General features: G+C 32.3%; 1 protein-coding gene across 1 annotated transcript; it reads left to right on the forward strand.

Moving 5' to 3' along the window:
- Positions 1 to 271: 271 nt before the first annotated feature.
- LOTGIDRAFT_202689 (hypothetical protein) lies at positions 272 to 13,425 on the forward strand (the record flags this gene model as incomplete). Its single annotated transcript, XM_009064163.1, has 25 exons — positions 272 to 428; positions 1,145 to 1,351; positions 1,714 to 1,803; positions 2,120 to 2,294; positions 2,478 to 2,637; positions 4,827 to 5,219; positions 5,478 to 5,587; positions 5,899 to 6,049; positions 6,339 to 6,442; positions 6,804 to 6,909; positions 7,142 to 7,273; positions 7,590 to 7,661; positions 7,798 to 7,954; positions 8,303 to 8,404; positions 8,769 to 8,960; positions 9,465 to 9,610; positions 9,936 to 10,010; positions 10,154 to 10,435; positions 10,753 to 11,150; positions 11,763 to 11,919; positions 12,115 to 12,217; positions 12,374 to 12,442; positions 12,560 to 12,603; positions 12,797 to 12,949; positions 13,320 to 13,425. Coding segments are annotated over 25 exons (3,840 nt in total), but the record flags the coding sequence as incomplete, so codon positions are not given.
- Between the last annotated feature and the right edge of the window lie 40 nt (positions 13,426 to 13,465).

Raw genomic sequence — 13,465 nt, forward strand, 5'->3', positions numbered from 1 at the left:
TGAACTTGTTTTGAATGAAGATATTATAACTTTTATTATTATTATTAATACAATGCTACATAATATTTTGGTCCTTGGTTTACCCTTTTCCTATTTTGTCGATTTTGGTAAAAAGAGTTTTCTCCCTTGAACTGTGATTTTGTGCCGGAAGTGGTGGATACCATAATATCAATATGGCGCATGACTTGACACATAACGAAGGATAAAAGATAAAATTATACTAATTATGTAGAAAATCTTTAAAAGAAATGAGTATTTTTTAAAGAAAACAATGGCCAAGTGTAAACAAACAGCCGAAGAGTTCATCCAGAACACCTTCAGTCCGCACGTTGCTGTGTTGTGTAGCGCTGAAGCTGAGCTTATCTGTCAAAAAAATAATTTGACTTTTGTGCAGCTGATTCAACCATTCTGCAGGCTGCCAACAGAAGGTAATTTATGTTGCTAGTGTTCTTATGATACCTTCTCGTCTGTTAGGTACAGATATTAAAATCAAAATGCAGCAGATGTAGCTAGCTTGAGAGTCTTACATGACATTGACCTTGTGACTGAGATAGTGCTGTCATTACCAAATCAGTGTCATCACCTCCCAAAAAGGGCCTGATAGCATCACAGTATAACTAGGGCCTAGTGGCATCCATTGTAATATAGAAAGTTAAAGATATCCAAGGATTATAGATGCATGAGATTTAACTTGTATAGTAAAGTAAAATCAAAATCTGAGTGTTTTGAGTGTTGCCCACATGCTAATTTTCTCCTAAAACAAAATTTTAATCTTATACAACAATTTGATTACTCCGACCTATTCAACCAATAACCCGTATAATAATACAGTATATGAGGTTATTCTTTTACATCCGCAGAAAAAGGAACATTCAAAAGGTTTTTAAATCTGACTGTTTATATACGTGTTATGTAATTGGTTGGTTTTGGGTTATTTACAATCAAGCTAAAAACAAGAGGTTTTGATCACAAGAACCACGCTTTTACGAGCTTCCAAACGGTACCAAAAAGTCAAAATGACCAATGGCATTTACAAGGTTTCAAGCGGTCACCCACAATATGTTGGATTGTGGAAAATTTGATAAAGTTCTTGACTTTGAACATCTGGCTCCACAGTATTTCAATTTATTAATTTTCATTTCAGTACATACTAGAGATCCAAATAATCTTCCTCATGTGATCCGAAATTTACGTCTAAATGTATGTGATATGACCAATCCTGGTTACCCTACTCAACCAGCAGCTATTAGAAAATTATTGAATGATTCTGTTGCTAATACACAGTTACCATCTCGAGATGGTGGCAAGTCTAATGTATTGTCAGTAGGCAACTATGATCTACAATTGAATTGTAAGTACCAGTATGAGTTTAAGAGTAATAGAATAGATTACTACATCAGAAAAGCTTATACCAAAGAAACATTGTTAGCTATTGGAACCCTCAATAGTCATAGCAGCCAAATTGACTTTTGCAGGTGCAGAGTAGCATTTATGCACTTTTTAAAATGTTATAAACCAGACCAGGCATTATTGATAGATTGTATATCTTAATTGATATGGTTATTTTGCCATTTGTTTGTTGGAGCAATGATTTTTGTGATATTCTTGTTACCAAAAAGAGCAAACTGTTTTATCAATGGATGGAAAATATATTTCTGCATGTTATTATAGCCAAAAGACTTACACTTGTGTAAAATGATCTTTTATTTTCAGCTTCAACACCATGGTTTGAGTCTTATCGTGACATGTATTTGAAAATCATGCCAGCATCAGATCATGAATATCTGAATAATTGTTTAGCATGTATCCTTTTTCATATAAACAACTTGCTGGTTTATCAGTGGGTAGATAAATCTCAAGCAGGTATCTGATTTACTTGTTATATTTTAAAATATTTAAGTAATAGTCAAAGAGCAGGGTTTTTACTAGGAAATTTGGTAAAAGAAATTTGAAAATCTTACTATTTTTCCAAAAACGTTTAGCATATGAAGTTCATGAAACAAGGATTACTGTAAATAACCTTAAGTAATAATTTTACAATGCTAACAAAAATGGATAACCTTTTTTTCTGCATGTACTCACCATTAAGTTTTTCTTATTTCCTTAACCTATAAAATAGGTGTATTTATAGTATCATCTAGTAATAATGATCCAATAGCTACATTTCAAGGTTTAGGTAACCAACAATTACAACAACAACAACAATTCCCTAATAAATCACCACGCTGGTTCTGTCAGGGAATATTACATTATTTTGTATTATTACATGATGTTAGTGAAGGGGAGCAAGCAAGGTATGTCATTAGACTTTTTGTGTATTTTTGTTTTGACTAAAAAAAAAATTCAGAGTTACAGCCCTTGATATACTCAAATATGTTGGCCGTTTTTGCTTGGCAACTGCTCATTCTTTTTCATAAAGCATTTTTACCAAAATATAGTTTATATATTTATGTTTGATTTGTTTTTTTTTTTTTCAGAGCTGAATCAATTTACCAAATTATGAAATCTACATTCCCACCACACTGCTGTCATTTACTACAGATCAATTCTCGATCCTTACAGACAATAGATACATTACAATCAGAAACTACTTTACCTGATCCTTGGAGTCAGTTTATACCTAAACCCCCTGAACCAGTGGTAAGTTACTTTTCTTTCATATAATAAGCTTGAATGATATAATATGCAATATCCAAGAAAGCCAATTTAGGGAAAAAAAAGATTTGTTTATGTGTATGCTATTTTCCAGTCTTAATTAAAACAGATTGGACTTGTTTGCAGTTTTACAATTTTATTACAAAAAAAACTTAAGTATTTATGGTAATTTTAAAATGTCTCCTATTCATATTACCATACTTAACATATCAATATTCATAGGCAAAAGGGTTAAGAAAGGATTTTAGTTTGTCAAGATTAAACCTGCTGTCTCAGTATCCCAGTGAAGATGTAATGCGTTATTTTAACATTGTTCCTTTCCTTATGAATGCAACAAATATTCAAAAGACCTATTTTGGTATTATTGCTAAAGGTGCGATCACACAAGATTTTTGTCGCTGACTCGATTCTTGTGTAAAATCTTGTGTGGGCCCTTTCTTCCACAACAAGATTATCTTGTCACAGACAGGATTTATAATATCAAACAAGTTTGATAATTGTCTCCAATACTTTTATTGTCTGCAAGACAGACTGTCATCATCTGATCAGATTCACTGATTGGCAACAAAAGAAACTGCTCATATGCCTGTGCCTTAACTGTTATATATATATTATAACATAAGCTTCATATAGTTTCTACCTAACATATATATAAGCTTTTAACATCCAGTCTTGTCATTAATAATACCTCTATCCTGAACCTCTAATGCTTTATTACAGATCCAATATGTACACAAACCTCGCTATTTTATAGCCTGGGTAAGATTTGTGCCAATGTTAACCATATCATTAGCTATCAATGTTGGCTTTATCCTGTTATTTTTCTTATTCATGTCCATGAATCCATATTAGTCAAATTTTCTTTTTACACATCCATTTCAATACACTGGCACTTTCAACTAATATGAAAAACATCATTTTGGTATTTTGGTTGCTGCTTTTAAGTACTTTGCTACTTCTGACCTTTTGCTAAGAGGTCAAATAAAACTGTTTTCATCTGTCTAAATAGATGTTCAAGCTTTTTCTAAGAACTGTAGACATTCTGCTTTGGGTTTACATTATGCCTTCTTTGTGTACACTATTTATGCCTTATGGAGCATGCTCTAATTTTAACCTCTTCAGGCATGTGAACTTATCTTCCATATTGCACTTGTATCATTATTTCTTGTTATTGATTTTTCTATATTGGGTAGCTTTCATATAGAGTTGTTGGTCCTTGCAGTCCATTTCAATCTCTCTTTACATATTTTACAAGATTCTTAATATATATTCTTGAGACTTTGATTCTAAGATGCTAAAAATGAATTTTGGGTGTGAAATATGTTTTTTTCCAGGCAAAATACCATTTTAAAATGATCTTGTGTTATAGGGAGTATATTTTGGTTCTTAGTAATTTGGATTACATAAATCTGATGAAATGTCATTAGAACATTGGTTACATGATCACTTATTTTGGGACTACTTTTCAAACGATAACCGAGATTGAAAGGGACTGCAAGTATTGACAACTCTGTATCAGAGATTGTCCCAAGGACTAATGGTTAAATATCTGTTGATGTCACTTTTTTGGAGCCGAAGATGATTTGAGCTTCGAATCAGCCCTTGCTTCTAACAAATTAAACATGCTTTAGAACAATTCTTGCTCTTTGATTAGATTTGAACATATGTTTAAACACCATTCTGCGGATGTTAATCAAACTTTAGCTTACTAACATCTAATTTGAATCTGATTAACAACTAACAAATTAAATTACTAACAAATCTAATATATTTGATCAACAAATGATTTGACAGTGATCTATTTACAGGAGGGTGTGGACTATGATTATAATGAGAGTGAGGTTGCAGCCTTCCCAACTCATCTGTCAGAAGGTACTGATCAACCTAGTGATGAAGCTATTCTGAAACGGTCTTTAGATTCTACAGCAGATCTTCAAGAAAGATCCAATTTAGGTTGGTAGTATTGAAATAATAAAAGGACATTATTTAATGTGGCTTTGAAGGGTATAATTTAGAAGTGAATGTTTCATAATCTGAAAAATCATGCTAATAGTGAAGATTAGACTGTTTTGACAAAGTTATTAGCATATGAATTTCAGACAACTTCTTTATTGGCTACAAGGAAAAAAACTACATTACAAAAACTGTAGATTTCTGTTCAATGGAGAAAGATTTGGATGTCATTTGTTAATTGTCATTTTCTTTCAGGTCGCTCTTTATCAGGATCAATACCATCTCTATCTGGTTCAGTTTCCTCATTACCTGGTTCTATACCCAATCTAGCTAATCCTTTGATGGATCATCCTCTAGCTTTCTCTCACACAGAAGTTCAAAATACTATTGGTGAATCTTCACCAGTAGATGGCGATCCAACTGCTGCTGCCAATGGTTACCAAGATGGCCGAAGTTCTTCCTCTGTCAATACTGATAAAAATAAACATAAAGGACATGGAATTTGTCTGACAAGTAGTGACATGGATAGGCTACGCATCTTTATGCATGAGTTTGTTGTAAAAGCATTAATACCTTGGGCTGAGAGACAGATGAAAATATTCAGTGAACAGGTAAATTTTCTTACTTTTTCTTCTTCTTTTGTCAAAGGGACGCCAATTGGTCATTTTCAAACGTTAATCATTGGTTAGTTAGACATAATCAAGGGCAAAACGTTTCTGTAACAAGCGGCATTCACATCTGACCATTGCAAACTGCTTTTCTCTCTGAAAATAATCCATAAAAGTTATCATCTTATGGTCATGCATGCTTCATCTCATTATTAATTCTGGCCATATCATCTAAATCAAAATTTGATTATTATTTTCCAGTTAGCATCACGTAAAGGCATACATAGATCTATATTTAGTGCTACTAAGAAATGGTTTGGTGGTAATAAACCCTCTGGTTATGTACAAGCTAATCAAAATACTACTGTGGTGTAAGTATTTCTTGTTTTCTTACAAACTCCATTTTTGAATTTGGCCTGTCATTGACTTATATGCATTTAAGATCTAATGATAAAATCTGGTTGCTTCCTTCTTAATTTTCAAAAATAGATTTGTGTTAATATGTCAGATGGGAAAAATTCTGATCATAGTTTTGATTGTTCATTTCAAATTCCCTTTCTGTTTACCAAGTAATTGTTTCAATTCTTCATTTCAGCTGCCTTTGCTAAAGCAAAATGAACTTGTTTTGATCATACAATTATGCGCAGCAGCATTTTAAAAACTTTATTTTTCCACTTTTCAGATATACCTCAGATGCTCCCGAACTTCAACTACGAAGAATGGCTGATCTGGCATTTTTATTTCAAATGTATGAATTTGCTTATCAGACCTATCATACTGCTAAAAGAGACTTTAATAATGATCATGCTTGGTTACATTTAGCTGGTGCTTTGGTAAGTTGCAGAATTATGTGGTGTTAGCTTAGCTTTATAATTGTGTAGTATTTTATTTTCATGAGAAGCAAAGATGGACGCCTATAAGATAAAAATATTATGCTTGATTTAAAAGTTAATTCTTAGTGCTTAATTTTTAAACCTAATTTACAATTAGTGCTTAATTAATTGCTGATTTGTATTAAGAAGATATCCTTAGCTTTCATCATTAGCTGCTTAGCTTACTGGTTACTCAGAATAACAAAATTTAAACCATGTATTTGAATGTTGGTTTATGATTCTGTTGTAGGAAATGGCCAGTTTATCTATATTTATGCAAGGTATTCAAGCTCAAAGACCTTATCCACATCATTATATGGAATCAGCCATAACAACTTATATAGCCTCTTGTAGGTAAGTCAAATGACTTAAACCAGGCTCTCATCTAGTGATAAAATTAGTATTTACCTGGCCACGTTCTTGAAACAATCTTAGCTCTAGGATGTCCTAGAGTCAATGTTAGAAGATAGAACCTAGGACATCCTAGCGGTAAGATCGTTTTGAGAATAAGCGTGCTGGTTCCTAACAACAGGTCAGTGCCAGTCAATTTTCTAATTAAAAAGTTCTTAGTGTGGTGAATTAGAAAACCTTACTTTGTTATATATGGTATTCTGTCTTTCAATGTCTTTTGAATTTTCATTAGCAAAGCCTGTAACATACAAAGCTATGCTGCCTGATATTATTTGGCATTTCAAGAATTTCTCTCCATTTACAGAAATCCACAGTTTGCTACTAGAGCAACTTTAACAAGTACAGAAGCATTAAAAAGTAGAGGAATGTTCCATGAGGCAGCTACACAGTTTTTTAAGCTCATATGTGAGGTGAGGGATATACTTTTTAAGCTTTTATTCTCGTTTCAAAGAATCAGCTTGATATTTAATATTTTCTGACCTCTTGTTAACTAATTGAAAAAAGAATTTATTTAGCCGTCTGCTCGTTATTGTGAAAATTATAGGTTAGATATAGGTATAATTCTGTTCGTTTCAGATGTAATGAAATATTGACAGTTAAAAGAACTGCATATCTAAAGCGCCACATTTTTATATCTTTCAGGAATCTGATCTATCTAGTGCTCTATTTTTGGAACAATCTGCTCACTGTTTTATAAATATGAAGTCACCTTTAGTTCGGAGGTATTCATTTCACATGATTCTAGCTGGTCATAGATTTAATAAAGCAGTTCAGGTGAGTTACTCTTGAGTTATGTTGACACTTGCGTGATAAATGGTCCTGAACATGTAGGGTCGATCTTGGTATAGATAGTTCAAATTTTTTAACCTTGTATTTCCCTTTTGACGATTGAGGTAAAACTGGGCTTATTTGAAAAATCGTACAGGCATGGGATGGACCACTAGGTGTCCATGGGAAATCGAAAGGAAGAAAAAGTGCAAAAATTTTCCTTGGCATACTCTACTTGTCGGCTGATCTAACTTGTAACTAATAAATTTCATTCTTGAATTTATGTTGGATCTCATTTTATTAAACATTGTTTTATTTTCAGAGAAAACATGCTTTACGAGCTTATTCTCAAGCATTACAGATTTATAAAGGCAAACATTGGTCCATTGCTGAGGTAACTTTTCAATATAATTCAAAAACTTCTTAAACTATGATTGGTCAATTCCATCAACTATCATCAACCAATCAGTGTTCTTTTAATAACAGAAATGTAACTACATTTATTATAATGATCTTTTTGATATTTACAGGATCACATCCACTTTACTATTGGTAGACAATCATTCAATTTAAAACAATTAGAGAATGCTACGGCTGCATTTAAACATCTTCTAAGTGAGGACAGCCGTCAAATTCCATCTCAACAAAACTCTTATCTTAGAGAGTATCTTTTTGTTTACAAGGTAAGTAAGTCATCTACAGCCACTAAGAGATTTGTTATATGTAGTTATTCGCCTATATTATTGTTTTAGGGATTGAGATTTTCTAAACATTTTTTGTGTATATCGGCGACACTGTCAGGATTAATTTGTACTATTTTGATTTTCAGTCAGATGTCTGTGTTCTTGCGTTTTATGATGTGGCTTACAATTGTGATGCAAATATAATCCTCAGATTTTTTTTTTGAGCAATCTGCAACAGACTGCATTAGCAGAAATTTGAGCTGATCTATGTTTATGTCTATGAAATCCTTAAAGATTTGAAAACATTTTTCTATGTAATATGTTGCATTGTAGCAATTACTAAGTCAAGAAGCTGGTGAGAATAGTTCCTATGGAAGATTACCAGAATTACCTCTACCTAATGTTAACGCTAATCTAACTAAAGTTTTACTAGGAAAGAAGTCATTATCTTCAGGTATGCATTTAACATATGGCTTGCGCAAACTTTTCCATGCTAAATCTTGATTTTATTATATATAATATATACAGTGGTTATTTTTTTAAATGATTGGACGTATTAAGTTGGCTGTCAGTATTTTTGAGGGGTTGACGTTGGAATGGGACAATAAAATGAGGGCCCGTTTGTTACAGGCTGTGCACATTAAAGATCCCTGGCAAAATTTCCCTCATTGCACACTGTATGGACATTTTAATGAGTGTAATAACATCAACCAATCAGGGTTCTTAGTATTACATGTATAGTGTTTAAACTATAACAAGCTACAAATGAATCCATATAATGGGCTGTCAGTGATATAAAAGACCATTTATCTTTATAGACAATGTACGTAAAACCAGTGCATCTGGTATATGGTTTAGTGATGATGATAATAATGGTGTATGGAGAAATCTAGAAGAGCAGTTAGTAAGATCAGCTAACAATGGTACCTTACCTATAAAATACCAACAAACTATACAGTGTTTTACTAATCAAACAGAAAATAAATATAGTCCTACTGGTTTTGTTGGAGGTATGTATTACTTATTCAAGTCAAGACTTGTATCACTGTGATTTCTGTAGGGTAGTTAAAGCAATCAGGTACTGATCACATAGCTCAGTTAGTATCTAGTAAGGCATTGATATATGTTCAGATTGGTAGGCTCTACCCATGGATTTATCAAACAAAAATAAGCATGTGCTCAATGATACAAGTATTGAAGTGGAAGACATGTATAGTTCGATAGACTTTTGAAAAGTGTCTTGTTGTGTTGGCTTGTCCAATTTTTTGACTGAGAAATCTGTGTGCTACAGGAAGTGCATGCTTGATATTTTTCAACAGAATTTTCGTCAGGATGTGGTGCACATTATTTTCAATGGCAGTGATATATTTGAGGGTAAGAAGAAGTGTGCATTATATTCACAATTATACAATACATGGTCAAATTGTTTCAACTGGTAAGGTGAGCTTTGCATCATATTTGAGAGGTGTTTTTCAAAATATTTTGATGTCCTTTTTTTAATTTTGTCTATATAGAACCTATAACAGTAGAAGTATATGTAGAGAATCCATTACAAGTGACATTAGTATTATCAGAAGTTATGTTATTATGGAGTTTTTTACCCAGTATAGTTGGAAGTGTTGATAAACCTCAATTAATATCCAATGAAATATCTACAGGAGTTAAGGTGAGTGACATCTGAAACATAATTCACAACAAAATTTGCCCTTCTGCTTTTGCATATGATTTCAAATGACAAGCCAAGAACATTTATTTGGTTTATGTTTTAACTGTAGAAGAGGACAACACATATAACAATAAAAAAATTATATTATAAAAAAGCCTAATTCACTTCTTTTATAACAATAGAAATAACTTTCAATACAATCTGTTTCTTTTCTTCATTTCATCTGATGAGGACATGTGTAAATTGTATACCATCATATACTCCATTCTTTTTGTTTTAAATGCCTAAAAGTTTAAATGCTTAGTTGTATTTTTTCTAGAATAATTTAGCTGATGAAATTATACAAACTTCAGTTATAAAAGAAGTTATATTACAAGGCAGTGAAAGTAAACCAGTAAGTAGAATACAAGTAGATAAACATTGAAAGTTCTTTTTTCTTGAATTTTCTTACAATTACTTTTGTGAATCCCAAATTCCTTTTATTGCCAAAAAAGATGGATGATGATTGATTCAAAAGTTGACATTTTAAACTTCCAGATTCATCTGACCCTGGTACCACGACAACCTGGTGAATTACGTATTGTAGGTTTAGCATATAATTTAGGGACTACCCCACAGCCCTCTCAACAATCGACAGAATCTACATCTATTGATGGCAGTAAATCTAGTTTTATAAATAGTGTGTTTGTCCGCGGTAAACAAAGATTAGAAGTCCAAGGACCAAGATTAAACAACAATAAAGAAGAAAAAATTAATAAAATCTACGGTCCTGATAGACGGTTAGACTTAGTTGTTCAAGAAGAAATGCCCATTTTAGAGGTGAACATTTAAATTTGCTTTAATTTGTATAAAGGCTACAACCATATTTGGCAAGGCTTACAGATTAGGCTTTCAAGAATTCTTGTCCAGCTGTAATCCTTGGCCAAACCTTTTGGGACTATTATTTCTTAGATTGATCTTTCTCAGATTCTCTCATTCCATTCTACAACTTGGTATATCAGCTTTACGAACCTTTTGGAGAGTTCACATGTTCAAATATGTATATGGTCTATTAAATTAAGAATAATGATACTGATGATGATTTTAATGTGACGTCATCAGCCCAATTTAAACATCATTTTATTTCTGATTTTCAGGTGAATTTCTGTGATTTTCCAGAAACTTTATTGTGTGGTGAAGTTCACTGTATAGAACTAGAATTTACTAACTCTGGTCGCAGTCCTTTACAAAAACTACAGTTAACATCTAGTCAGCCGGAATTCTGTACGTTTGGTGTGGGATCTGACTTACCTAAATACCCTTACGTTTATCAACAGAGAGATGTTAAAGGAGAAAGTTTACAGTGTGATAATGTTAATTTAAAAGACTATTTCCATGTATCTAATGTTTTAGACATTCCATTAAGTGATAATATATTAAAACCAGGAGAGACATTATCAATACCAATGTGGGTACGTGGTAGTGATATTGGTGGTGTACATGAAGTAGATTTTTTATTTTATTATGAACCATTAGATCATCAGTCAAAAGTCAAGTAAGTCATTGTTTTAATATCAAAAAATATCTCAATCACACTTCCATGGCAATAGGCAAAATCTTTTGGTCACATTCCGATACTGAGTTTGCTAATCTGAATAATTCAGAATTGATTCTTGCACTTTGTGTTTTACTTCTGCAGATTACTTCACTTGCCAACCATAAACTGATGCGATTCTTCTCTCAATTGTGGTCTGTGAAATTTTGACCCAAATGTATATCAAGTTGAAATTTCATATTAACCAATCCAAAGCACTGTTATAAATTGTCAGACAATACAAGTTATTGTTTAACAATCAATATCCCAGAATTCCTCACATATTGTAAAAAATATTTTATTCAAGGTAGTTTTTGATTGATTAGAAGAGAAATCAAAAAAGGGTTTATAAAGTACTCTTCTTGTGGGTCTGAGTTTTCCATATCCAGTTTGGATTTAGAGACAAAACACAGTCAGTGAAATTATGACCTCTATCTTTATTCAGACTAATTTCCTATCTCTCAAGGGAGATAACTCTTGGGACAGACTTGATATTTTGAGATCACAATATTACAATGTAAAAAAAGTGGAGATGAAGACAACTTTTATCAGTTTCATATAATTTATTTTCAGGTACAGAATATTACGACATCGTGCAATAGTGAATACTGTAGAATCATTAAGTGTTCGTGTATCAGCTTATAAATCTACTAGTTGTCGTACGGCTAATCATGATGACAAACAACTGAATTCGTGTACTATAACTTGTGAATTAGAAAATCTTAGTCAGGTATGCCATCATTCGTGATTAAGTTTAAACATAGAGCCATTAATCACAAAGGGCCTTATGAGATAAAGCATATTTAGCAAAAAGTCATAAAATACTTAGTTTTAGTGAAATTGCAGGAACCACAATGGAAGTTGGAATGGTGCAAGTTGATGCTATCTTCATGAAAGTCATACTAAACTTTTAAATCCCTTTTAGGTACAATACCAAAGACCACATATACAGGAATTACAGATAATGCAAGTATCATGTGTTAGTCCAGTATGGTTTGTTAGTAGTCTTAGTACATCAGACCAAAAAGGTAAGCACTTGAAGAGTATGAGCTTAAGGAAATGAACTTATTGAACAGTTGCATATGTTTCAGATTGTAAAGACCCAATTTTTATATATATTCTTGAGGGCATATTCAGGCAGATTTTGACATGTTTTACCTTCTTTAAATTGTGTCTGTTTGTAGGTATTAGAATAGGCAGTAGAGAAAGCTTACAGTTAGTTTTAAAAGGAACCAAATCTAAACAAACAAAAGGTATGACATTTTTATAATCAAACGCCAGAGAAGCAGGTTTGGATAAAACTGACAAAGATTCCATATAATCTTTTTAAAACACAAAGAAATTAATATTTGATATTGATGTTTTTACAGGTGATAATTTTGTCGTTAGTGAAGTGCCGTTTGATATGGAACAGGTAAATAAACATCATTATCTATCTGAGTTGAGTCATATAGTGACATCATGTAAAAGAGTAAGCCTTGCCCTGCATCAAAGTTCTTATTATAGTGGAGCTTAATGTTAATAAAGTCTTTAGACTTGGACTTTGGAACTGAAAGTATATCTGCAGCCCATCCAATCTTTATTTGTGAATTTGTTATTGTTTACAGGTAAACAGTGTATCAACACCATGTTGTGATTTTTATTGTCGATCTCAACTTTGTCATAATAATCGTATGAAACAAGAAAATAGATCAGATAAATTACTAGATAATTTAAATGAAGCATTACGTGTACAGATGGTGTTAGTCTGTTTATGGAAGGTAATGCATGAATCTTTTATATTTTTATGTCAACTTTTATGTTTTTGGGTGTTTTTGGCCAACTTTGCTTTTACATGGATGCAGGTTAGAATGTCTACTGTAAAAAAAGATTTCATGTGAATGACAGTTGGATAAGGTTAAAAGTTAGGATATGGAGCTATCATTCATTGGCTCAAAGTGTGGTATTAAACTCCATATAAACATCCTAGCGCTAAGACCATTTCTCATTATTTGAGTCAAACCAGCGGCAAATGGGTAGGTTAAAAGATGAATGTTTGGTCAAGGAATAGTTGACAGGATCCATGTGTTAAAAATGGTGTATTCTGTCTTTATCTTTATCTCTTCAATTATATACATCATGTCATTGCAGGCATTTGTAGCTCAAGAAAATGGTCAAATGAAGATATTGGTTGGTCAACATCATGTACATGTAGAAACAGTCAACTCTATTGTGACTTCTTATCCTTTAGTTGTGGTAAATATTTAACTTGTTTTCCTCTTTCTCATAAGACTCAA

This window comes from Lottia gigantea (genome assembly GCF_000327385.1).
Source record: "Lottia gigantea unplaced genomic scaffold LOTGIsca_601, whole genome shotgun sequence".
NCBI classification, from domain to species: Eukaryota; Metazoa; Mollusca; class Gastropoda; family Lottiidae; genus Lottia; species Lottia gigantea.